This window comes from Panonychus citri, unplaced genomic scaffold (assembly GCF_014898815.1).
Source record: "Panonychus citri isolate SS breed McGregor unplaced genomic scaffold, ASM1489881v1 Contig00134, whole genome shotgun sequence".
In the NCBI taxonomy this organism is placed as follows: Eukaryota; Metazoa; Arthropoda; class Arachnida; order Trombidiformes; family Tetranychidae; genus Panonychus; species Panonychus citri.
Window position 1 is genome coordinate 3,091,167 of NW_026515539.1, and position 27,285 is coordinate 3,118,451.

The 27,285-nt window shown below is 30.1% G+C and overlaps 6 protein-coding genes across 7 annotated transcripts; 3 read left to right on the forward strand and 3 right to left on the reverse strand.

Annotated features, from left to right (window-relative positions):
- Nucleotides 1-2,096: 2,096 nt before the first annotated feature.
- On the forward strand, nt 2,097-3,433 carry LOC128391117 (lipoyltransferase 1, mitochondrial-like). Its single transcript, XM_053350965.1, has one exon. The coding sequence runs from the start codon at nt 2,320-2,322 to the stop codon at nt 3,406-3,408; it is 1,089 nt and encodes a 362-aa protein (XP_053206940.1). The 5' UTR covers nt 2,097-2,319; the 3' UTR covers nt 3,409-3,433.
- LOC128391116 (RING-type E3 ubiquitin-protein ligase PPIL2-like) lies at nt 3,372-5,197 on the reverse strand. The gene has a single exon (XM_053350963.1). The coding sequence runs from the start codon at nt 5,074-5,076 to the stop codon at nt 3,631-3,633; it is 1,446 nt and encodes a 481-aa protein (XP_053206938.1). The 5' UTR covers nt 5,077-5,197; the 3' UTR covers nt 3,372-3,630.
- Nucleotides 5,198-5,400: 203 nt separating this feature from the next.
- On the forward strand, nt 5,401-5,814 carry LOC128391226 (DNA-directed RNA polymerase I subunit RPA12-like). The gene has a single exon (XM_053351077.1). The coding sequence runs from the start codon at nt 5,401-5,403 to the stop codon at nt 5,812-5,814; it is 414 nt and encodes a 137-aa protein (XP_053207052.1).
- A 189-nt stretch (nt 5,815-6,003) lies between these two features.
- LOC128391278 (guanine nucleotide-binding protein subunit beta-2-like 1) lies at nt 6,004-7,390 on the reverse strand. The gene is given in 4 exon segments (XM_053351128.1): nt 6,004-6,458; nt 6,542-6,597; nt 6,600-7,077; nt 7,248-7,390. Coding segments are annotated over 3 exon segments (960 nt in total). The 5' UTR covers nt 7,075-7,077; nt 7,248-7,390; the 3' UTR covers nt 6,004-6,029.
- A 2,005-nt stretch (nt 7,391-9,395) lies between these two features.
- Nucleotides 9,396-11,224, forward strand: LOC128391043 (uncharacterized). Its single transcript, XM_053350872.1, has one exon. It carries the CDS (start codon nt 9,411-9,413, stop codon nt 10,950-10,952), a length of 1,542 nt encoding a protein of 513 aa, XP_053206847.1. The 5' UTR covers nt 9,396-9,410; the 3' UTR covers nt 10,953-11,224.
- Nucleotides 11,225-14,590: 3,366 nt separating this feature from the next.
- Nucleotides 14,591-26,948, reverse strand: LOC128391242 (putative uncharacterized protein DDB_G0282133). Of its 2 annotated transcripts, XM_053351094.1 has the most exons (6): nt 26,780-26,948; nt 22,443-22,896; nt 21,674-21,784; nt 20,532-21,615; nt 16,510-17,620; nt 14,591-16,041 (listed from the first exon to the last, which is right to left on the reverse strand). In XM_053351094.1, the coding sequence occupies exons 4-6, from the start codon at nt 21,189-21,191 to the stop codon at nt 15,017-15,019; spliced, it is 2,796 nt and encodes a 931-aa protein (XP_053207069.1). In that variant the 5' UTR covers nt 21,192-21,615; nt 21,674-21,784; nt 22,443-22,896; nt 26,780-26,948; the 3' UTR covers nt 14,591-15,016. The 2 variants fall into 2 exon arrangements, with proteins under 2 accessions (XP_053207069.1, XP_053207068.1); XM_053351093.1 differs by having other exon boundaries at nt 14,591-17,620.
- Between the last annotated feature and the right edge of the window lie 337 nt (nt 26,949-27,285).

Consider the following 27,285-nt stretch of genomic DNA (forward strand, 5'->3'; position numbering starts at 1 on the left):
TAACTAATTGATTATTCAACATCTCTTTCTATCTCCCTTTGTTCATTTAAATTCTCATTCTCATCATGAAAATTGTAAAGAAACTTATACAATATATTGTACTTACATTATTCGATCCTCGAATCAATCATGATGATCTCATCGGCTCGATCATGGAACGGAAAAGGAAGTTGGTTATATCATTGGAATCAACTAGAATCACCACAGAAATTATAAATATAAGATACATAATATTTAAGAATCTGAAACAGTTCGGTTGACAGATAAATATGAAGTAAAATAGTTCGAGATGAAAGTTCGATGTCTCTAAATTTAGATTCGTGAGAGAAACAAAATGAGAAATATAATATAAGGGAGTTGGTGAGAAAGATACAGGGATTTGGGAGTGAATAGAAAACGATAGAGACCAGGGTGTGTCAAGGAATCGCGTTCGAGAGATGATGATGTTCAATCGACAAAATGTAAGCCCGAAATTAACTGATGATGAATATATTGGAAAACGCCCCAGGTAATGATGAAAAGATGGAAGAAAAAGAGCAAAATCGATTTTTGATTAGCGAACTTTGCAAATATTGAATTTCCTGAATCTCGAGGAATATCTGACAATCTAATTTCTTTCATCATTATTATCATAATCATCTCACTCGATTTCCGTGGAAATATTTCTCCATCTTCCTTTTTCAACTTACCTTTGTATCTAAGATCAATATTTTACTCTCTGTCCATACAATCTGATCGTTCAGCTGATTATATTCACTAATTATGTTAACCTAATGATGTTTAAATTGTCACAATTGTCACTGTCCTTTGAGAATCTTCAAATTGTTACCTTGATTTAGTTTTCGTATGATAATAAATCCTTACAATTATCATTATCTCTTTGATTAGATTACTCATTTTTTTCGAGAACGGAAGTTTACTTTTATCTAATCAATCAATTTCCTGTTAAATTGCTGCGATCATAATTCATTGATTATACAATCAAGATGATAATCATGCCTTCTAATGGGCTTCTAACCAATTTACTTAACTAAATTAAATGATGAAATGAAAAAATATCCGATTCTGTTGTTGATTTTTGAATGTGAGATGAATAATTTGAAGAATTGATTTAATTGTTAGATTTGTGATCACAATTAACTTTCCACTGAGGTTGAAAAAAGCGACAAAGGTATAATTATATTCATTGGATATTAATTATTAATGCGAACAATTTATCATTTGAAAGAAAAGCAATCAGATTAACAATTTAATCTAAATAATTCATATTAATGATAAAATACTAATAACGATTAAGGGAAAGGCTTTTTTATTATTTTCATCTAATGATAGGAATTAATTTAACTTCTTGATTAATGTCATGGAATCATGGGAACAATTATCTCAATTGATGAATCTATTGATTTTTAGATAAAACCAAATAGGAAATTAATTTTTAATTTTCTTTTCTATTTATGAGAGATAATTAAATTAATTGTTTTCTTCAATTTTTCTGTTTTTTTACCAGTGACAAACTAAAAAAAGATGATTAAGAAAACAAATGGCCTCCGATCACGAAGTGCTATCGGTCAAGATGACGGCAACTTTATGATATCAATGTTATGAAAACCGATGAAAACGTTTTATTTGTTCTGAGACCAGAGTTCGCCATACTGACCACTTCTCTTCCCTGATGAACAAGATTACCATTGAACTATCGGTAAATCGATAAATGGTTAACCGAAAATCGACCAGTTGGAGCACCAAATTGAAGCCATTCCAAGAGATCGAATTGTTTTTCTTTATCGGTTCGAGACAACGACTGTTCGTCCAGCAAACCAATAACGACTAAAGCATTTGGATAAATATTAAAGATTGCATCTGATCATTATTTTGATGAAAACATTTTATTCATGATTTAGATGAATCTATTGGCACCCCCAGTGTTGTATAAGTACAATGTACATGACACTCGCTGAATAATTCAGGTCGTGGACATCTTTCCTTCGTCGATTTGTTCCTGAAATCCAATGGGAAAAATTGAATTAATTGTTTTCTTCAATTTCTGATTGTTTACATTTGAAAAAAGAGGAAAACATATGATTTCGGATCACATGTTTACTATTACAATTTCTTGGTTTCTTGTGTTTACTTTTTGTAGTTGTTCAATTTTGTTGTTTTTATGTTAAAATTGTATTAATTTTATCATTTAATTGTTAGTTTGGTCTTTCCAGTGATAACCAAACTATTTTGTAAAAACTGATTCTTATTTTTGTTGTTGAGATGAACTGCTGATTTAGATGAACTAAATTGTGATACTGGTTTTCTAAGAATTTAATTATGACAATTACTAAATTATCCAGATCAAGATTATCGTTTCTTCCTGGACATTTGTTATTAAGAACTTTAAAGACTAATGTTGATTATCGTGATAAAGTATTTAGTTCATCGGTTATCATTTCTACAAATGATAACATTTACCAGAATTTAGCTTTAGAGGATTGGCTTTACACTGGATATGGTAAATTGAAACAATCAACTAATTGGTATCATTTGTTGCTCTGGTTTAATCAACCTTGTGTCGTAATTGGTAGACATCAAAATCCATGGAATGAGATTCATGTTAATCAATGTTCAAAGCTTAATTTACCAATTGCCCGGCGGAACAGTGGAGGTGGAACTGTTGTCCATGATCTGGGTAACCTTAATCTTTGTTTTCTTTCTGATAAAAAATCTTACAATCGCCAGCAAAACAATCAACTAATCATCCGAACCTTGGATAAATATTATGGAATCAAATGTGAAATATCAAGTCGGGAAAATCTAATCACTTCTAATGGAGGATTCAAAGTATCAGGAACAGCGTCTAAATTAAGCTCAACCTCAGCTTATCATCATTGTACTTTAATGGTTAATGTTGATTTATCTTTAATGGTTAAAGTGACCAAAACTGATTGTCCACTAATTGAAAATAAAGCAACACCAAGTGTTCATGCATCGGTGGAAAATTTATCGTCTCTGAACTCAACAATCAACATGGATAATTTAATTGGTAACATTTCCACTGAATTTATCAATGAATTTGGTGATCATGGAATCATTCATGTTAATCCTGATGAGAAACAATTTGATTCCATTGGTGAAATTTATGATAATTTAATCGATTGGAAATGGATTTTTGGTAAAACACCGAAATTCGAAGTCAAAGGTCAATCAATCGATGGAATTTCTTGTAAATTAACAGTTAATCATGGAATCATCGACAATGTTGAAACTGTCCCACCAATGAACTTTTCATTGCTCGAAGGAATCAGATTTGTAAAGGAAGATGTTGTTTCTCAATTTATTTGTAATGAAACAAATTCTGAATCAAATTATTCAGCTGCCAAATCTTTGATAATCGAGTTGATAGATCAAGTTTATTCTTGAAATTTGATTAAAATGGTGTCATTAATTGTCTTTTGTATAAAATAAATTATTCGAACAGAGTTAATTGTTATCAGAATCACAGACTATTGTACACTTATGGTTGAAGATCTGGATGATTACCAGTCTTTGAAATCTCCGAATGTCGATCTTGCAACGATTTTCTTTGGTTTAGATGGACCTGGAATCGTTGAATCGTCAGATTTCACGGAATCGTCTTCATATTTAATTTCTTTCAAGTTGATTAAACAACCAACTCCTGCACTTGTTTCGGTATCGTTTTGTTTCCTTCACTTTGACCTTATTTGCTGCGTCTTTGTCCTTTTGTCTTTCGGCTTTCAGTTCATCTTCTATCTCTTGAAATGGATTAACATAAACCGTTATATTATCAATTTTGATTGTTTCTTTAGGCCGATCATTTTTGTCTGTTTGAATCTTTTCCAATTTATTTAAAGTTTCCAGGCCACCGACAACTTTACCAAAGACGGAGTGTTTCCGGTCAAGATGACGGCAACTTTTCAATGTTATGAAAAACTGTGATTTATTTGTATTGGGTCCAGAGTTTGCCATACTGACCACTCCTCTACCCTGATGAACAAGATGACCATTGAACTCATCGGCAAATGGTTCACCGAAAATGGATTCTCCTCCTCGACCAGTACCAGTTGGGTCACCACCTTGGAGCATGAAATTTTTGATTAATCGATGAAAAATTGTTCCATCGTAGTATTTTCTAGTGCAAAGAGTTAAAAAATTATGACATGATTTAGGAGCATCTTTACAATAAAGCTCCAGGTTAAGTGGCCCGTGGTTGGTACTGATTTGAACGTAACCATTTTTCTTGACCATCGAGTAAACAACATCAGTGTCATCGATTGTTGCTGCTTCTATTCTTGTTGTTGGAACAGCGATTGTTGATGTTAACGATTGTGATGCTGTTCCAGTTGAATAATTTGCTCTATTAAATCGATCAGCAACTTTTTCGACCTTTTTCTCCGACTTTGGAACTTTCCAAGTGACACCAGTTTTATCAAGTTCGTCTAAAGTGGCCTTAGTAACGAGATCCATTTTATTGAACAATCTACTGGGATCACTTTGATCTTCTTCTTCAGACCAGCGAAGTTTTTTAACCACATGATGAAAAGAGGCAGCATTTTGTTTCTGAACATTGGTCGGGTCTTGAATCGTAATAATATCTTTCTTTGTAAATGGTTCATCGGTTAACAAATCTCTCATATTGTTGAATTTTAAATTTAATTGTTCAATTGCATCTCGAGAATAAACATTTCCAGTTGTTTTGATAGCGACAATGTTAGTGTGTGAATTGAAAGGCTTGAAAAGGATTGGACATTGATTGTTTCCATCACTATTTTTACTGAAATTCAATTTAATCAGATTCTTCATCTCCATAGGTCTACCATCAATAGGATTGATCTTGTGCTTGGCCAGAAACGGAATAATATTAACCAAGTCAAATACATAACCATTTTCATCACAATATGGATCTCGAGCTGGATTAAGGGTTAAACAGCAATGATCATAAGGTAATCGACTAAATTGATTCAATTGTTGTTGTCGTAAATCAGCATCAGGAGGTCGACCACCATAAATGTAAGTATACTCAGTGGTTGTTAAATACAACTTATCTTTCTGATGTTGTCGTTTACCCATAACTGTAAACTATTAATAAACAAAATTAAATCACAATAAAAGTATTTGATTAACAAAAAGCCTCAAATTAACAAGAAATTTTGGAAAATACTTTAGACAATTCTTCATTGAAGCGACCATATGATTGAAGCCAAAGAGTAGAGAGAAATTTCTTTCGCCGATAGATGGAGACATTTGTTCACATTTTGAAGAAAAATTTTCGTTTCAAATGTAACATTTCAGATGGAAAGAGAATTAATTTAAGATTATTAATTTTCAATTGAAATTCAGTAATTTCGATTAAGATTTGTTTATATTTGTGAATCGATTAAATCTCTTTGGAAAATGTCGGCCATACGAAGTAGTTTTCGATCCAACCATCATGCTGCTGAATTCTGTGCTACATGTGGAGCCATTTTACCTTTGCCAAGTGGAGGAAGTTCTTTCAATTTACTTAAATGTATCGCTTGTGGTCACGCAATTAGCATCAGTGTTTTCGATGGAACCACTTCAATGACTAAAATTGTCTTCAATAAAAGTGATAATATGTTGGTAGAGAAAAAGGGAATGAACAAAGGGCCAGTTGTCGAAAGGAAATGCAGGAAGTGTCCATCAGAGAAAATGTTCTACTTTACTCTACAAACGAGATCCGCTGATGAAGGACAAACAGTTTTCTACACTTGTTGTGAATGTGGTTCTCAGGAAAACGAAAATTTTAATTGTTGTATATTAACCTTTCTTTTGTTTATAATCGATTAAAAGGAGTTCAATTCAATCTCGATTTGATGACAGTTAATCAACAACAATATTGTCAACGTGGTTGATAAAATTCGCGATCGTCAAGTTTAAAGGAAAAAAATTAAACTTTTTTGTGAGTTGTTTAGATTTAATTTAGTCGATAAAGAGACATAAATTAACCAACAGAATTATTTAATCATTATTGAATAGGTTGTTGTATTACAAAGCTTAAATACTTAAATTCTAGAAGGTACAACTTGCCATACTCGAATAAGATTATCAGAATAACCAGCGAATAAAGTTGATCCATCGTCAGACCAAGACAAGCAAAGACATTGTGGTGCCTTGTTCTTGTTAGTAGTTGAGATGGCCTCAGTTTTAAGTTCATCAACAACTTGTTTGGTTTCCAAGTCCCAAATTTTGATAGATGGCCCGGTAGCGACACATAACCAATAGCGATTAGGTGAAAAGCATAAAGTGTTAATAATATCGTTATGGTCAAGGGTGTAAAGGTGTTTGCCTTCATTAAGATCCCAAAGCATTGCCTTGTAATCTTTACCACCAGATGCACACAATGAACCATCAGGAGAAACGGTAACGGTGTTAAGATAACCACTGTGTCCAATATGATTGTTCTTTAGACGACAGTTGCTCAAATTCCAAACCTGTAAAGGTTATAGGGTAAATAGATGAAAGAAAATAAATTAAAATTGATTGAAAGATGATTGATTTTGAATTTTCAATTTACCTTGACAACTTTGTCCCAACCTCCGCTAACAATAATTGGATTGTTGTTACTTGGGAAAATCTGACACAAGAGATCCAATCAGAATGACCATCTTCATGGATTGTGTATTTACATTGAGCTAAGGTATTCCAAAGCTTGATTGTCTTGTCTCGAGATCCGGAAACAATTTGTCGGTTATCAGGAGAAAAAGCAACACTAAGGACATCCTTGGTGTGATCCTCAAATCGTCGGGTAGTCTTACCAACATTGAGATCCCAGAGCCGTAAAGTTTTGTCCCATGATCCAGACAAAGCATATTGTCCATCCATAGAAAGGACAACGTCAGTAATAAAATGTCCATGACCTGTAAGTCGTTTTTGAGGAACACCATAGGAAGATTCCTCTTTAATCAACTTCCAAAGGATCAAACTTTTATCTCGAGAAGAAGACAAAATCATATTTGGGTACCTGCTACTGGTAGCAATTTGAGTAACCCAACCAGCATGCCCTTCCAATGTACCTTTTAAAACCAAATCAACACTTTCGGAGCTCATTTTCTATCGACAAAAATAAAAACCAAAGATAACAAAAAAAAACCAGAGAACAGGCAAGGAAACCAAAAAGAAAACAGAAAGAAAAAAAAATTAATATCACAACAAAACGCAAAACGCTAACAAAGCGTCGCAACACTCAAAAGATCAACAATTGATTACCAAAGACAACTTACCTTTAATTCGTAGAATTGTCTAAATTACCAAAAAAATTAATTTATTAATTGAAAAACGACAGAAACTCAAAACCGTAAATGAAAAACTAAGTATCGGAAACGGAAGATACAATTTGCCGGATTCCATGGCAACGGAACATTCTAACAGTTTTTGCGCGCAAAGTTTGAAAGCAAATTCTTCAAATGTTCGAATCCAATTTTCGAATTGATTTTGTTTTTATTTCCTTCTTATGGTCGATAAATTATATAGTAAATTTATTTAGATTTCTCAGAGTTAATAGCGTTTCATTTGTAGAAAATATTTGACTGGTTTACATTGTAAATTTTATTCTCGAAAGAATTGGAAAATTATTGACAAAATCGAAAAAAAAATCGATACATTATATGTATTTACTTAAGAATAGATTGTAACTAATAAAGTCGATCAATAATCAAGTATAACGAAAAAAAAATCAACATATTAGAATATAAATCAATGTAACTGACGAATTAGAATATTTTAATTGTTTCATCTTCCAACTCGAATCAATCTAATTGTAAATTAGTGTTCATTTATTTTTGGTTCGTTTAAGTTTGCTAATTGTTTTTCCATTTCCATTAATTGTTCATATTCTGGTGGTTGATTGGCACGATAGTTTATGGTTATTGGAATATCAATTGATTAAAAATAAAGGATCAATTCAAGAGATATTAAATTGTTGTCAAAAATTTTATTAACTTTCAATTTTTTGATTACATTTTCAAATCACTCGAGAATCTAATATGACACCAATCATAATAATAACAGGATAAACTATCAACTAAATTGTTGTTGTATTGGTTGAAACATGATTAACAATTTATCAATCACTTAATCATAATCAATGTGAACAGATAACCAACGGAACAAATTATATCCAATAATGTATTCACAAAGATTAATCCAGTTACTTTGATAGCTGATAATCCATCGGCTAATCGTCGATATTTAATTGTTTTGCTCATTGTGATTAAACCAAATTTAAACAGTTACTTGAACTTGATTGTTGAGAGAATCAGAAAATAATGATGATCAGCCCAAAAGAAATCAAGATATTTATATGAGAAAATCAAAAATCGATCAATAATTCAATAAATTGTCATGAATATTATATTAAGATTTGATTATCATGATGAGAATCAATCAAACAATCAAATCTGAACCAACTCACGTAAAGAATAATCAATAATAAAGGTAACCAACAATCAAATCAGTACAAGAATAATATCAAGACTATTATTAAATGAAATATTTTAATCACTATTCTCTTGCCTAGTTCCTAGTAATTAAGTCCAACAATCAGCAGTATTCACAGAGAATTGTCCTCATACCCTCAATATAGTAGGGAATAAAATTTTCTGAAAAAACGATAGCATTTCGTTTTATCCTCATTTTCATCATTATATTCAAAAAACTCCCTCTCGATATTTATGATTCCCTGTAACCGATAACACTTTTTACCATGCAAAGTTACCTTTGCATATTTACATATAATTCTCAATTTCTTATTATTGTTGGTAATTGTTTAAGAATAAAAACTTCAACTGAGAAAAGTGAACTTTTGACCATTCGATTGGCATAGATTTTCACGAATTGATTATTCTATGAATTAGTTTGGAATCCCAACTCGACAGGGAATGAAATGACTCAATATAAATGCAAAGTCCAAAAGGAAATAAATGAAACAAAAAAAAAAGACCAAGTCACAAATCGAACTGAGTTCTAAGCTGCGAATCAGTTCTTTACAATTTAGCATAAAGAATAAAGAATAAAGGTTATCTTGTTAGTAGAGAAAAAATAACTCGGTCAATAGGAAGAAAAAATAAACGAAAAGAAAAGAAAACTACTAATTTATATAAAAGAAATGTTATCATTTTTTTCACAATAAATTCTCGTTACTTTATCATCTCCATCCTCATCTTCATCTTGTGTGCATGTCTCAAGCAATTTCATCATCTTCCTCAGAGACTCTTGAGAATCTGTTCAGAAACGATTTCTTTTCAGTAGTTAACGTGATGCCCTGTTGCTGGTAACACTTTTTTTTGTAATAGCAAAGATAAATAGTTGTTGTTTCTAATTATTGATCATAACAATTTATCGTCAAGTTGATTTCTAATTGTTTTGTTTGTGTAAAGTTAATCAAAATGATGGAGAAACCAATTCCAACCAAATATCTTCCGTTGATCATTTCACTTATGCACAGTTTCCCAAATGAAACCAATGATTTTAATAAGATTTATTATCGTCCAACTTTATCTAATTACATTGGTCCAATTGTGACAATTTACTTAATTATCTTCATTTTTTCTCAAATTTTTACATTTTTAATGATAAAAAGGATAATCACCTATCAAAAGTCATTCTCAGTCTACGGACGGACACCGTTCGACCCTCTATTAGCTGTTGGTTTTAACGATTTTTTCATTAAAGGGATACTTGTTTTACCATTTTCTGTGATCATTTTAATTACAATTAACTGGACCTATGGTTCATTTTTGTGTTTCACTTTTCCCATGTTACAAGATTCATGTTTCCATGTAACATCAATCACCTATGTGATTATATTTTCCCGTCGATATAAAACAATATCAAAAATAGTTCTAAATGAAAATTTTACTTCTCTAACCAAATACGAATATGTGATCTCATCGTTTTGGGTTTTCACGATTGCCTGGACTATTTGTACCTTAGGGTCACTTCCGTATTCCTGGTTTATTGTTCACATACCAATATCACCTTATTTAGCTGGTCATCAGTTTGCCAAGGCTGCTGTTTGCTCAACTAATCCCACAGGTAATACCAAGGAGTACATCAGAATCCTATTTCTTACCTATTATGTGACACCAATTGCTATGGTTTTGTCTTATCATTCAAAGATTACAACTTGCATGAAGAATTGGCAACAATTGTTTAATCTTTCACCAACAATTAACCTCTCATCTTTATCAACAATTAAAGTGACCCGATGTAATTCATCAGCAACTGGACCTCCTTCATCACCACGAACACGAACCAGTGTGACCACGACAACCGATTGTTATGAAGTTACCGTTATAGATGAAGATAGTAATGAAATTAATATTAACTGTGATTCTAATTTAGTTGATAATAGTAAGGGAAGGGTAAGTGAGAACAATTCACCTTCCTATCAATCACAAATATCTCCCAAACAAACAAATAATCGCCTCCTTCAACCCAATCATTTCACCTACTCTGCCAATCGAGATCGAGGTAGTTCAATAGTTCAATCGTTGGTTCCATCAACGTCTCGATCAATCACCATGTCGTCAACATCTTCCATTTCAAAATCAACATCAATTTTACCTCATTTCTTTCTGGAGCAATCGTTTCACAGAATTCTGGTGATAATGTTCACTGTCCATGGATTAACACTTCTTCCAATTAATATACTTCGTATATGGAAACATGTTGTTGTGGAAAACAATGAGAATGGTTCCTTATTTGATATACTATTTATTACCTTTGTGGCGATTAAATATTCATCGGTTCCAATATCTTCATCGTTGTTTTACTTTTGGCAACATCGACATCGCATTTTGATTGAAATTTGCTTGCAAACCCATCAAAATGATCACAAACTATCAACAAAATCAAAAACTTCTAGAGGTAAAAGATCAACAAGTGAAAGTTACAATGGATTAGAATTGGAAAGTAGTTCAGTTTGACCAACAATCAAAACTGTAACGGTATTTTATTCTTAATCTTATTATATCAAAATCTGAGGATTAATAGTACATGTAAAATTTTCTAGAATTTAATGAGTAACATTGATGAAACTCTGTTTAATCTTCTTTTCTTCAATGACGATTCTTCCTTTCAATTTAACTTCTAATAATTTGCTAATAACAATTGAGTTTCAAATGAATATTTTTAGCGCACAAAATAAATTCGGACTATTAATCGTCTAATCAAATGAAAGTGTAATCCAAAACCCAGAATTTTGTGTAGTAATAATAAAGAGATATCAAAAATCTATTCTATTCTAACGATTCATCCACATCCCTTGGCGACTTCAAAGTCTATTTCTCATGCAATTTTATCTCCATCATGTAACTGTTATCTAAAAGTTCTTTTGTTATTAATATGAGATTTTTTTCTTCTATTCGAAATTTTACTTGTTCTTCTTCTCTGTTGTTCATCATTTTACCTGAAATCAGGTAACAAACACTTTATTTATGATCCTTATCTCCATCATTCACCAGCCAGTGAAAGGTGAACATCATGATCATGTTCACCTTTCATCTAAAAATAAATCAGTTAACTGAAATACTCGAATCAGAACTTTGCACAGAAAAAAGTTCGAGATGTTTATTCAATCTCAACAATCGGATTAAATGAATGTATACAAAAAGCAATAATAGTAATGAAATAGATGATTATCATCTTATAATCAGATATTTCTCAGCAAATTGACAATCAAAATTTCCAACAATTAAAGTGTTAACAGTCCAATGATTAACTATCGCTTCTTAAAAGTGATAACAATTAACAATAATACCGTTTAATATTCAAATCCCTGGATATTATTTTTTTTTCTTGAATTTCTATTTTCTGTTAATAGATTTAATTTAATTGTTATCCTTGAACAAGAGATTCTAATGGAAATTAATTATTCCTCTACAATTTAATTTGAAATATGAAATTTAAAACTATTAATCTAATCAACTAATTGATGATCAATTTTAAATGAAATGAAATTGCGGTTTGTTGATGGGAATACAAAATGTTACAAGGAAATTTGATTTAATAAATGATTCAAATTAAATTTGAATAAATGATTTTCTTTTTCTCAATCATAATTGTCAATGTTGGTAAAATAAATCAATCAACTATTAATTTACTGAAACAAAGGAAACAATTACAGAAAAACGTAATTTAAATTAGCTAATCAACAATAACAATCAGCTTTACGTTACCACTTATAAAGTAATTAAATCCCATTGATTTAAATTGAAATGTTACATTTTCTGTGGTTGACAATTAAATGATATTATTAATAATTTTGATTGACATTCCGTCCAAAGTTAATTGTAGTGAAAGAAAAAGTTTCAATTCTTTGATTAAGTTTAAGATTAAATTGTTTTATTGATTTTAAATTTGACTTTAAATCAAATCAATCAAAATGTTAACAATGAACTCACTTGATTTTAGAACCTTTAATCAACAGGGAAGAAAATATAATTAGAACAAAATTCTGATAGAAAATTTAACAAGTTCGATATTTTTTCTTCAATCTAATTTAATAAAAAGTAATCATGATTAAGCTGATTACCTTTTTTACCAGAATTTCCTTTCAATTGAATGATTAGTTAATTGTTAATCTGTAATTTCATTGCGATCAATGTTTCCAAGTTTCCAGATTAGTTAATCTGTTTCAGTTGGAAAGATTAACGTGATTTATTTACATAAATCAAATTTAATTAATCACCAAGAATCTGTTCAATTGAGATTAATTTTTAATTTAACTTTTGTTAAAAGTTACCTTAATCATATGGATACTGATGACAATCAATGATTAATGTTATCCTTTTATTATTAATGATCACGTTGAACAATTTAATTGATTGTCTAAGGATTTTAAACTAAGGGTGTGGTAACTTTGATAGTGGATAATAAATTGTTGTAATATTAACGGATTGTAATCAACTTGATTGTAATCCAATCCAATGTTGTTTATTAATCACGTTGAATATACATATTCCCCCAATCTATTGGTGACTATGATTAGTTAATCATTAAAGATAAATTAGTTTCAAGTCAAGTTAACTCAACATGATTTACTAACGATAATATTATGATTACATGATTTATTTTCACTAATTTACTTTGAGTGTTATTTTTTTTTGCTCAAACTATAACTGGATTAATCAAGAGTAAATACTATTAACCATTGATAATCACAATCTATATAATTAATCAAGGTTAAATTGTTAATAATATTCCAAAATCATTGAGACAAATCAATCGCTAATAATAATAAACATTCACAATTAAGGATAAGTAAATAATCTGGACAAAGTATTGGTAAGTTGATCAAATGGTTAATTTGATTGTTAATAATTTAGAAATTGATTTTTAATTTATTCATCAAATTACAAAATGTTTACCCCTTGACGGTTTAATTTGATTACAACAATTAAACAATTGATTAATTTCAGAATTTTTCTCTCAATTGTGATAGTTGGAAAAAAATCTAATTCCAGAAAACTAATTAACTAATTGTTTGCGTTGGTGAGACAACTGATAACGAATTATAATTGTAATTAATGGTTTAACTCTAATCGTATTGTAATGATGTTTGTATCCTTTGGTTGATTAAATAATTGAACAATCAACAGAATAAAACAATTATAATCATTAATTTAATCACTATTATTATTCACTAATGAATCTAAGAGATTAATTATTTTTCCCTGTTCGTTTTTTTTTCTTGCATCAGTTTTGTTTCACATCTCAAATTCAGGGTAATTCATGGTAACAATTGAACTCTGGAAATTTGATCAATCCAAGAATCAACATTTTCCTATCTCGAACTGTAAATAATATATTCAATCAATCAACATTCAGTTTCCATGGTTAGATATTAGAAATGTTTCCTTTTTTTTTTACTTGTAACAATTTAGAATATAAAAAAAAATATTCAAAATTTGAATTAAATGTCAAGAGAATCTGAAAAATTAAACAGAATCAGATTATCAATAACCTTTTCTGTTATGAATATTGATTCAATTGGTTGTCAAAGGTTAAATTGTAAGGTTACAGTTGATGAGTGGAAATTGAATATTATTTAATTGTTGGAGTTTCACTTATCATAATCATTTGATTGTTGATTGGTTTTTCCTCTTGAAATTCTCATACAATAATAACTCAATTCAACATTTTATCTTCACTGATCCTCATCTTCATTTCGAACAGAACTTTTTTCTTCTCCATCTTCTTCTCGATAATGGTTTCTAAGTACAGGTAAGTTCATGAGAAAGATGAAACCTCGAGGGATTTTGACTGCGTCCTCATTGTCAAAATGTCCTTTTGTGTCTCAATGGCTTAATACAATTAAAGTAAATCACAATCAACAATTACAATTACTTTTCGTTTATTGAACAGTCACTTAAATCTTTCGATAGTTTAACAATTTTTAAGAAAACTTTGTGTCCATAGTTTTGATTTTTTTTCTCTTCTTTTCCTCTATTCAAGTGATTTAATCTTCTTCTTGTATTGGTCATCATTTCCACTGACCAGTGGTAGAAAAGCTTCAGTTTTAATTTCACCCTGGAAAAGTCATTGATAAGCTCAAAGAAAGAAATTATATCCATCATTGAAATGATTTAATTGTTCATGAAAATTGATAATTTTCTGATATTATTACAATTGAAAAATAGATTTAAATTATTATTGTGAATAATTTTTAGACTTTAATTGTTAGGATAGAAAAGAGGATTAAGATTATAAGTAGATTGTTGATTAATTTCGGTTCTTTTTTTATCCTTCGTCATGATGCTTATGAATATCACGATAGTGATGAAGAAAAAGATGATAATCATATTACAAGAAGAAAACTAATAGAAAAAGATTATCCATAGTTTCCTTATAATTATCGTTCGAGTATAATAATAATACTATTACTCAGAATAATAGAATTATTTTCTCTTTTTTTCTGAGTATAATTCTCGATTCTTTGTTCATCATTATCTGGTCTCAATTCGGGTTTCATTGGGTATTTTTCCACCCATCAAGCGATTGTCATTAATCCGTTTGGAAAATGTCGCTTCTCTACTGGACTTTGACGATTTAATCTGATTCCATTATTAGATCGCTGATTTAGTTTATTATTCCAATTTCCTCTGTTGGAACTTCCTCTTACCATCATGGAACTATTAATAACATCATCATTATTATTATTGTTGTTTCCATAATTTATTTGATTGTCACGTTCCGTGATATCAATACTTTGGCGGTTTAATCGATGATCAACAGAGTTTCGTCTTCCCTGTTTCGGTGATTCCATGAACATTATCGAGGAAACGGAAGCAGAAGACAGACAATCATCAGAAGAGCACATATCTAAAGGATAAAGATGAGCTGATGATGATGGTGATGATCTGATTGATGATAATGATGATAATAAAGGTAATGATTGAGGTGATGATTGTAAATGTTTTGAATCAATTGACTTCCATGGTTTCATTGAATTAGTTGAGTTAATCACATTTGATGTTGAATTGTAATGATTATTTGATGATGAAGATTCTGATGATGATGCTGATGAATCTGATAATGACATTGTTATCATTTGATTGCGTAAAATATTATTGTTTTCATTAGAATTTTCATTAATTGTTGATGATAATGATCTTTCCTCTTCCAGATAATCTTCACCATTAACTTGTTGTTCATCATCACCTTTACCTTTATCACTAAATATATTTGGATCATCAATATATTTCTTTATCAAATTGAATCGGCTTATGTAACCAACTTCACCTTCATTTCCGTTTGACTCAAATTCATTTCCGGCAAATGTGATGAACATTTCATCGTCATCAAGGGTCAATGGGTCAACAATTGTTTGCCGGGCATAGTTTTCCTCACCAATCATATCAATATTGATATTAACACTATTCTTGTTGATACTGTTGTTATTTTGATTATAATTTGGTGATGATGATCCATTGCTTGGCTCAGATGATAAACTCCATGTTTCCAATGGAAACCTTGAGGTAATCATTTCATTCCCTGTTGAATTTGGTTCCTCATCTGAAATTGATGATGAGTGATTATTAAAATTCAAATAACGGCCCTCCTGTATTGTTATCACTTGAGAATTATCATCAGATCTTGATTGTTTATTAGCTGATTTAGCATTCTTATTATTATTGCTATTGTATTTTCCACTTTTATTACCATTTTTGCTATTATTATCTCTGATATTGTTTCTCATGGATCTATTTTCAAGTAGTTTATTAGGTACGGATGAGGATGATAGGGATGGTCGAGATGATGAAGATGGTAATCTTAATGACATCGAAGCCACTGGTTGTAGCATCCAATTATTGTCACTGACCAATGGTAAAGACTTAACTGTTTTGATCTGTTTTCTTTTACGGGTAAAATGTTTCAAATCAGCGACTAATTGGCTTAATCTTGAATCTTCTTTAGAGTGATTATGATTACCATGAGATGAATGATTTGATTTAACCCCATCGATTTTAGATCTTGCCTTACATGTTTCAGTTATTTCGGTGACAACCTCGGGCAATGGGACAATACTCCGTTGGGCGAGTTTCTTTTCCACTTCGTTTGATAGGTTGGCCAAATTTTCTGAACTAATTGTATCATCGTAATTATTGTTCCCAGAATTGTTATTGTTATGATTTCCCTTTGTTTCAAATAGATTCTCATTAATATCTGATAGATCATTGAGAGAATCGGGTTCATTGGAGTAATTGGTTTGCTCCATGTTTCCGTTCTCGTTGGAAATAGTAACATTCTGATCATCATTAACCGTAACCATTTCCTCTGCTAAACGATCAACTATTTCCCTTCGTGATACTTTGGATGCTTTGTCATCTCCCCAGGCAGTTATCATCATGGAAGAATCACAATTTTTCTTATAAATCGATGACAATGAGGAGCTCAATTGATGCTCGTGTCGTGGCTCATGAGATCTATCATTCGATAACTCGGAATCAGAGAATGCAATTTCTTTAGTGGTCACTTTAGCTTTAGAATTGTCTGAAGCTCTTCGAGAGCTTCCAAATGATAAAAGTTTCGGTCTAAATTGATTAACCGACGATTTCCAAGAGTTTGACTGCGAAACAGTTGAAATCGCCACAGGCAATGATAAAGGTTGTTGATATGAATTATCTTGTTGATATTGTTGCTGATACATGGATAAAGCTTCTTGGCTTAATAATGTCTCATTTCTGTTCATTTGAAGTTCACTTTCACTTTCCAATGAACTTGGTGATCCCATTGACGACGAGTCACTTGTTGTCGATAAACTAATTGATTTATCTTTAGATTTAAGTTCAGAAATAAAATAATCATCTTCTGGAATGACTAGTAAAGTTGGTTTGAAACGGAAAGCTCTCATTCGACCTCGAGCCGATGAAATGACCTCTCGAAGTCTTGAAAGAAATTCAATGGCAGTCGGTGAGGGCGATGATAAGGCCTCAGGGTCCAACAATTTAGGCGCAATCGACAAGTCTCGTCTTGATAATCGATTCGACCGTCGAAATGGTTGTGGTGATAAATTGCTAACAATTTGTACATTTGTGTTCGTTTGTCCACAAAACTGTCCATTAAATTGAGCAGATTTCTCCTTAACTCGAGCCTAATCAACGAAGAAAAAAAAACATCAACAACAATTAGTTAATCACAATGATAATCTAAGACTTGCATGTTAATCATACGAATGAAATGATTACATAAATTGTTTACTATTCTGGTGAACATGCAATTCAATTAATCAAGCAAATTACATTCTCCTAATCATATTGAAAAGTTTACCTTAATTGTTACTGTTTTTTAATTATTAACTAGAATTATGATTAGTGTATGATTAGCGAAGCAAATAATTAAAGATGTTAATTGTTGATTTTCTTAAAACCTTCGACAAGGTAAATGTTTACAGTTAATTAGTAAAAGAAACATAAAGATACACAAAATGATTACATGATAATGTGTAGAGAATAGTTAATCAGATTTAAGGATTTTGTCTATTCCAAAAATAAGTTAATTAATTGAGGTAATGAAAGAAAATAGTAGAGATTAAGTGAGAGAAAATGATTCCAGACTAATTTGAAATCCGTTCTTCATGGTGAATGGATTAACATGGTAATCAAATCCATGTTATTATTAAATTATCGATGGAAATGATTATCTGCCGTTGACAACAATTAAACATCTTTGGTATCCAGTTGATTATTGATCAACATGGAAAAGGCAAACATTCATATTCCCATGATGGGAGATAAAAATACTCAGAGGATTTTGATTGTTAGTTAAGGGGAAGTGACACTTTTTTCATTGAGCATTATCATTGGAATCATTATTATTATCATCTCTCTCTCTCTCTCTCTCTCTCTCTCTCTCTCTCTCTACATTTCATGATAATGAAAATATATTATCTCTGTGAATAGAGTCATGAATATGTTAATAGGAAATACAAATAGAGTTGGAGAAAAAGTCAGAATGAAAATTTAACACCAATGAATAGAAGATGAGAATACAATGAGAATAAGCTAATTCTTTTAACCATTAGAGTAAAAATGAAGAAGAAAAAATTGTCAGCTTAATAGTGACAATATGGAAACATGATGAGATGAGAAAAAGTTACTATTAAATTGCAATTATTATCATGTTCAATTTATAAGGTAATTTAGATTCTTTTTTCTTGGTTGAATTTTCCAATGTTTGAACAATTTATCAAATTGTTCATCATGATCATCAGTTGTATTGTGATTTTCATTATCTGGGTCAAGCTAAATGATACTTGGGTCAATCGGATGTGTCAATTTGTGAAATTTTACTCAGTTTAAGAGTGAAAAATGATTTCCCCTGAAATTTGCATAAATTTTGTATTAACTTGAATGTGAATTAAACAGGAGAATCACAAGTTCCATGTAGGAAAGATAATTCAGTTCAAGTGAAAGTTGTGTATGTGTGAATTTGTCAGAATAATAAACACCAGAGAGTGAAAAGGAAAATTTAATCAACTAATGATGAGAGAGGAAGAAGAAAAAAATACAAAGAATCACAAGTGATGGAAAACAATGTTTCCAGTCTATTAACAAGTGAATGAGTAAATCATTAGGAAGACATTGAGAAGTAGAGATGAAGATGATTATTAGGTAAGGGATGAGTAGTAGAAGATGGAGAAGAAAAAAGAAAAGAATAACATTTTAAATATCATGAAATTGAGATTTTCACCATCTTTCTTTGGAACAGTAACTTACCTGTACTTTCAGAAAGACAGAGAGAGATTGAGAGAGAGAGAGTTCACTTTCTGGGTAAAGAACAAAACTCAAGTTCACAAACCCTGAAGGCATTAAAATGAAAGTTTTTTTCCATCAATATCATGAGAAAATGAAGAGTTTGGATATATAAATAATGTATTTATGAGTTTCTGATATAAATATAAAATTTCACATGAGAATAGAACAAAAGAAAGAGAGAATTGATAAACAAGAGAGAATGAAAATTCTGAAATGGATAATGATATCGATAGATGATAATAATTTTCTTCTTCTTTTTTTCATGTCGAATTGAGTCCACATGGTGAACAGAAAGAAAGAAAAAAAAATTATTCAGTGTTAATGTCACAGAATAGAAAATGATGATTATTTCAAATGAAGAATATGTAACGTGTTGATTGCGTTTTTTTTTCGTCAATTAAAGTCGCACTTACGCAATGAGCGAAAATCATCAAACTATCGCCATTTTTTTTTCTCTTCTCTTCTTTTGTGACATTTGATTCTTCTCATGGTTCAATTGATTGTTAAATAATTGTCGATTAATTGTGATTTAATAATAGATTAACTGATTTGTTCATTTTTAATTCGTTAGATTTTATCAAATGTCACAAAAGTTTCATTTTCTCATTTCAACCGATTAATGATTCTTTTGTCTTATTTGTCTTTTCAGTCTTCAACATTATTGATTTAGTCGCGATTCCAACTGATCAACAATTTAACAGTTTTATCACTTGATTGTTTATGAATATTTAATATAATAACTGGCTGGAATTGTTCACCATGTTAAATGAACTTGAAATGATGATGACAATACACATATAAGGAGATTAGAGTATTTAATCATGTAGCTTGAGATTCATCATGATGAATGAATGTTCATAATCTACATGTTACCAAATGAGGTCTTTGGTACGGTTCAGTTGATTAACTAATTTCTGCTTATTAACAATTAACCATAAACAACCTGGGTATCAATTCTTTACTATGCAATCAACAATTTACATTCTTAATTGTATTGATTTACTACACGAATACACTATAAGTGTGTACACGTTTAATCAATAACAATCAAAGGGTAAATGGTACCAGTAGGACAATATAATTGATAATCTAGTCGTTGATTAAAATCATTGTTTCCTTTAGTGTTTTTTTTTGCGATAAATTATCAGGCTAATTATTATCTGATCGCTGTTGGTTAATTAAGTTATTGGGGAAGAAATTATGAAGAGAGAGAGAGAGAGAGAGAGAGAGAGATGGAAAATTAATTACCTGTAATGAGTTTAATGATGATGGAGTGTGTTGATTATGATGATGATGATGATGATGATTAACAATGTTGGTTATTGTTGTGAGTGATTGAGAGGGTGAAGATGCTGGTGATTGAGGAGAGGAGGATGAGGATGATGATGGAGATGAAAGTGATGAAGATGATAATGGAAAGGTTAACAATGATGGTGATGATGAGGATAGATTATTAATCGATGATGGATTAGGTGATGAGATTGGCACTGATAAAGATGATGAAGTTATTGTGGATAATAAATGTCCTTGGTCAATGGATTTGAGACAAATCTCAACATCTGATGATTGTGTTTTCTGTTGACAATTATCATCACTTTTGTTGATTTCTTTTTGTTGACTTTTTCTTTTACTATTATTAATTGAATCACTTTTAATTGATGGATTAAATTCACCGGCAATTTCACCATAATCAACTCTATCCATGGAAAGTGTGAAACATTTTGTTTTACTGTTCGCATCCTCATCTCCGCCTCGTTCCAATGATGAACTTCCTGTTTGATTGGAAGATGAATCACCGAATGACCCATGATGATGATTAGATGAATGAAATGAACTTTGTTGAAAACTACTGTTGTTACTTCGATGGTCCTTTAAATTGTCAACCCTTTTAGATCTCAGGTAGATCATTAGAGAGAGAACATAAGTTAATCCTAAGACACCGATGGATAATCCGATGATTAGATATCCTGAGGTTCCTTTTCCTTGGGTTGTTGATCCTGTGTTTCCATCCGGATGATGGACATTCCCCTGGACCTTGAGTAATCCTAAACTCGAACCTGGTACCCAGCCTATTCGGACAGCGGCACATGGACGGTAAGGTGCAACTTCTATTGAGCCGTGACGAGGTTTTAGTTGACAATTAAAACGAATTAAAACTAATTTCTGTTCCAATTGTCTTCTATTCTGATCATTGCCAACCCATTGAAGAAAAGATCGACTTCCGTCCGCAATTAAGGCAAAAACTGGCTTCCGTTAATCGATAGCCAACCATCATTGGTCATAACAAGGTCACTTTCTACTCGGCAAGTTTGATTCAGCAAATTGTGACGATCTAATAATGATTAAGATGACCATTTAGATTATCAATTTCTCCATATTGATTAACTTACTTTCTAGATTAAGATGAGCTCCTGGATGAACCAATTGACCAGCAGTGGGCAATGAAACGACCGGAATCGTTTCCGAAATATAAGTTCTGGTAAAAGTGATCAAAGGACAATCTAAGAAAAGAATCAGAATAATAATAATAAGTTAATAGTTTCAAATGATTTGTGAACAATTAAGAGAATTGTTGACAAAAAAAGATTTCAACATTGGAGACAATTGAAAACAAAACAATTGAGATAATTATTGTCAACTGTTAACTAAATTATCGTAAATGATTATCTCCTCAAATAATCATATTCTCAGATGAATGGACATGAAAATGAGATTTAAATTGATTTTCAATTCTAAATATTGATGATGATTTAGTTATCACGTTCAAGAATTTACAATCAACAGATTAATCTAATCACGTTTAGAGATTTTCATGATGATTAAAGAAACAATCAGATGGAAACTATTAGATTAACGGAAGAAGACTGAACAAAGTTCATTATTCATCCAGAAAGGAATAAATTTTATAATTGATTTGATTATTTAACTAATTTAGTTTGTTCACTAATCACTACACCTTTGAGACAATGGAAATAATTTAATTTTAAATTGTTTCCCATTCATTTCACTTTCATGTAGAGAGAGAGAGAAAAAAATGGAAATATAATGAAATGAATAATAATATTTGCATGAAGAAATATCAAGAATCACCTGAGGCAATGATGCGAATGAAATTAATCATGTAATTAAGTTAATTAATTGGATTAGTTGTGTTCTTACCGTCAAGATCTCGGACACACTGTTGAATATCCTCTCGAAATATTTGCTTTGATGGGTCACATTGGCATTTACAGGGATGACCATTGACCGGGGCAGCGAATCGTTGACCCTCTGAACAAAGGGATGGATCACAAGAGATCGGGTCACCAGAGATTATGAAAATATCTCCATGATAATCTCGATTAATCTCCTTAATTACTTGACTTGATGAGAGCTTAATCACCATGGTTAACAGTACAATTAACAGATTAAGGTAACAACAATTAGCCAACTCACGATCACCACCCATAAGAAAAGAATAACAACTCGACGGAGATAATTTAACCTCCACCACCAACAATTAGTTAATTACTTAGTTAATGTTTGATAATTGTTTCGTCCTATCATTTGTATCTCCTTTTGGTATTTGATTACAAGTGAATGAGTAAACTGATTGTAATCAATTTACTTTATCCTTGATGATAAGTAGATGACAATTAGATGAAGATGAAAAAAAAGGGAAAAGTTGAAGAAATAAAAATAAGTAACAATTTAAATTGTTCGCAAATTCAATTGGTTAGGTTGTTAATCGTCATTTTGATTCCTTAATTTTAACCAATTTGATTTGAACGCAGTTTCTTATCAAAATCAATATTGATTTAGTTTTAATTCAATTTTTTAAATCTCACTTTTATCTTCAGGATGTTTCTTGTTTCTTCCTGAATATGTCATTGATTTTCTGGTAAGAACTTTGTGATTCAATAATCATCCTTTTATCATCTTCATGATGATGAGGATGATGAGAGAGAGAGAGAGAGAGAGAGAGAGAGAGATGATATTACCTGGGAATAGGTATTGCTTCAGGTAGAGTGACATTGTAATAGTTACAAACCAAGACACAAAGAATAGTGATTCCAATTAAAGTAACAATTAACTCTGGTGGAAAATAAATTTCTTTTATATTTATAGTAACAATTTAAATGAATCTTCAATGTAACAACATTTTGAAACAAGAAAATCAACTAATTGTTGACAATTTTTTCTGCCAAATTGACCGCAGAGTTAAATCATTAACCAATCCAGTCAAGCAATCAAAGAGCAATTAAAAAAATTGTAACCTTGCTCGAGCCTTTTTTCATTATCATAATATTTACAGTTTCATCTTAATGATGTTGAAAAAGTTAATTGTTACAATTTTTATGATCAACGATAATAAAATTGTAATCATGATAATTTGATAACTCAATTCAATTGGAAACTAACAATTAATCTTGAAAAATGATATTTTTTCAACATTTTTCATGGTTATTCAATAATCATCATCATCATTAGTTTCAAGTAACCAAATGATCAAGTAAATTGTTTCTCATGTTTAACTAAATTGTCAAAGCTTTCCAATTGAATTGATGAAACAATATAATCAAACATCTGATTCCGATTGACTTTTGATATTATTTTCAAATCATTAGATTACAAAATCAATAGACAAACAATTTAACTGACCCTCGCACTGACCAATGGACAGTAAGAAACAAGTCTAACTAATTAAGTTAAACATCAACAATCAGTAAACCAAATTAATATCAAACAAACTTGTTAAAAAAATACACGATAATCAATAACAATTTAAATTGATTGTGAAAGTGTTTAGAAAATGATTAAGATTGATGTTCACTGATTTCATTTAATCAGCCAATTGAGTTGATTGTATCAACAATTTAATAGTCTATTGCTACTAATAAATTGACAATTTATTTTCATCAAAACTTTGATAACAATCATCCATCATCCGATCAGTTGATTTAAATTGTTTCAATTGTAACAGCCAAACAACAATAATACAAAGTGAATCAATTATTGTTATTGATTGTAATTGATTATTGGGTATTAAGAAAAAAAGTAACAACAAAGGTAATCAGTTAATCACAATCAATTGTTACTGATTGTTTCAATGAATTACCCTGATTTGTGGTTCTTATTCATCATAATCATTGATGATAATTTTTCATGAGGGAATTGAGTTAATATTGAAACAATGAATATTAATCAAGGTTAATCAATGACAATCAAATCAAATAATCTTACTAAATATAAGATTTTGATTAATTTTCTTTGCCTCCATCTTGATTGTTGAAGTCTAATTAGTTTTAATTATTATGTATTGTCAAGCTAATTACTAATTCAAATTGTTAATAAGACAAAAGTAAATGTTTGATCATGATAATCATTTAAACCCAATCAACCGCAATCATCTTCATCAACTAATTGTTATGATCTAGAAAGAAAAAGGTAAACAATTTATATAATAATTAACAATCTTAATCATAATTAAAAAGTAACTATTGAATCGTTATTGAGGTTAACAGAATACAAATTAAAACGTTATTCTAATTAATTGTCACCCAAAAGGCTTTTTCACTCTGATTGTGTTTCCATGATTCTCACAATTAACAATCAATAAGAAATGATAATCATCTGATTAATCCATAATTACCAAAATTACAATCAAAGTTAATTAACTTTCGATTGTAATAATTACAATTCTCAAATCTATTAAATTGACACAAAATGAAATGATGATGACAATTAATTTGTTTCACCTCATCTTTATCATGATTAATTAAATTGCCGACGATTGTTATTGTAAATGAAATAATGAACCAAGTTCCTGATTACTGTTAATAATAAACATCGTGATCAATTTAAATTGTTTGTAATCATCAATAATAAATACTATTAAATTAACTTTCACCGATTCAACAACAATCAACAAATTAACAGAAACCCGAATGGAAAAATATTTTAAGTATCAATTTGCTGAATTAAATTGTTAATCTAATTGTAGACAATCAAAATAGGAAGTTGATTAACTTTCTCTTCACCATTTAACCTCTAATTGTGATTAAGGTAAATTCACTTTCATAATCATTATGTTTATTGTTTAATGATCAAAATTAAAAGTAAATAAAAAAAAAACTTTAACTTGTTATGGTTAAGTTTCTTGTTTCAACTCGTTTCGTGATTATTGATTGTTGATAGTTAATTTTTTTTTACTGATCCACAAAAAGTGATCAATATAATCACCGTGACTATTTAACAGGTTTACGCATCAATTAATTTAACTATATTATTATCATCATGATCATCACCAAGTTAACAAGTTGTTCATTATTATAATGATCAGAAATGGTTTATGGTTAAGCGATGAGAGATACTGAAGAAAAAAACAAAATTCAGAAATCAGAATTATCTCCGTGCGTAGATTTTAAATTGCAACAATTTACTGATTATTTAGTTTGATAACCTTGGGACTAACGTTCTGTTAACGGCCAATAATAAAATTAACTGATTGTCAGCAATTAATTAGATTCTGTATCTTCGGGTATCAACAATTTATCCACATAATGATAACTTAAAGTTTTCGGGTTTCGTTTTCAAAGTTATAACTTTGTTTCCTCTCGAGTTTATTAATTGTTAATTGTTATTAATGGCTAATTATTGATTGATTGATATACTTTTTATATTAATTGTTACCTAGGAATTGATCTTGGTAATTTTATTAATTGTTTTCCTTTTAATTTCATTTTGATTTTCTTCTCGTTATTTTGATTGAGCGACTCTTTTATTAACCTTTGATTTTCACTTCATTTTTCAATTGTATTTCAATTGTTGTCGCACAATTAACAATTAATTCAACTACCGGAAGGTGAATTAAGTTCAAAAAAGGTTGTCTTCTAATTGTTTATGTTGATTGTGATTCCAATTGTAACAATTGTAACAACACAATCAAGTTAATGGATCAATGATATAAATTACTTAACATTGACATTGATTCTTGTATTTAAATGGTTCGTTTAATTTTCTAACTAAATTTACAGTGTATTTATTTATTAATAGTAACAATTTACTTGTATTGTATTTGAACAGATGATAATTAATACTATAAAACTATTAAATTACAATTAGCCTTGATTATCAGTTAATTGTTAAAACACTTTAATCGGTATTGTTGGAAATTAACTTTGAACAAGAAAAATTTGTTATCGTTTACACTTGAGTTAATTTGATTGTACATTGAATTGTAGCTGAGGACACAATTAATTACATTCCTTAATTAACTAATCAATGATTAACTGTTCGGAAAAGTTTCAAAGATAAACAATTAAAAAAATACTGAAGATAGTTAACAGTTGATGAAATAGAAATTGATGAGAATTCAAACAATTTAGATCAATATTTGAGAAAATTTTAAAACTCCGAGAGAATTTTAAAATTAATTAACCAAAGTTAATCAAAGAGATGACAACAATCAATGGTTTAGAAATGAATTGAGACAAAATTAAGATTTAATTACTTACCACTTGATGATTATTATTAACAATTGTCCAGTTTAATTTGTATCCTTTGCATTGAACAATTATCATCACTTTTGATTAAGATAAACATTGAATCAACGAAAATAGTAACATCAAACCAACAGTAACAATCAACTAACTAAACTAAATCAACAGGTTGATTGTGTGGATGGAAAATAGATAATCAAGTGGCTCCATCGAGAGGAATTCATCAGAAATCTTCACACTTACGTTTCTTCATCAATTATCATCAACAATTAAGAATAATTTTTCGAAATTGATTTCGTTCAAACAATCAGAGTTCTAAGAAATTATCAAAAACTTAAAGCATAACTTTGGATTGTTACGAAACCAGGATGAATTTTGGAGCACGAATTCGAGCTCAAATTAACAATTCAATGATTAATTTTGTTTTTTCAGGAGTTGATAACTAATCAAATATTCACAGTAATTAGCACACGTGGAGGTAATTAGAATCAACTAATTGATCTTTTGGAATAACATGTGAA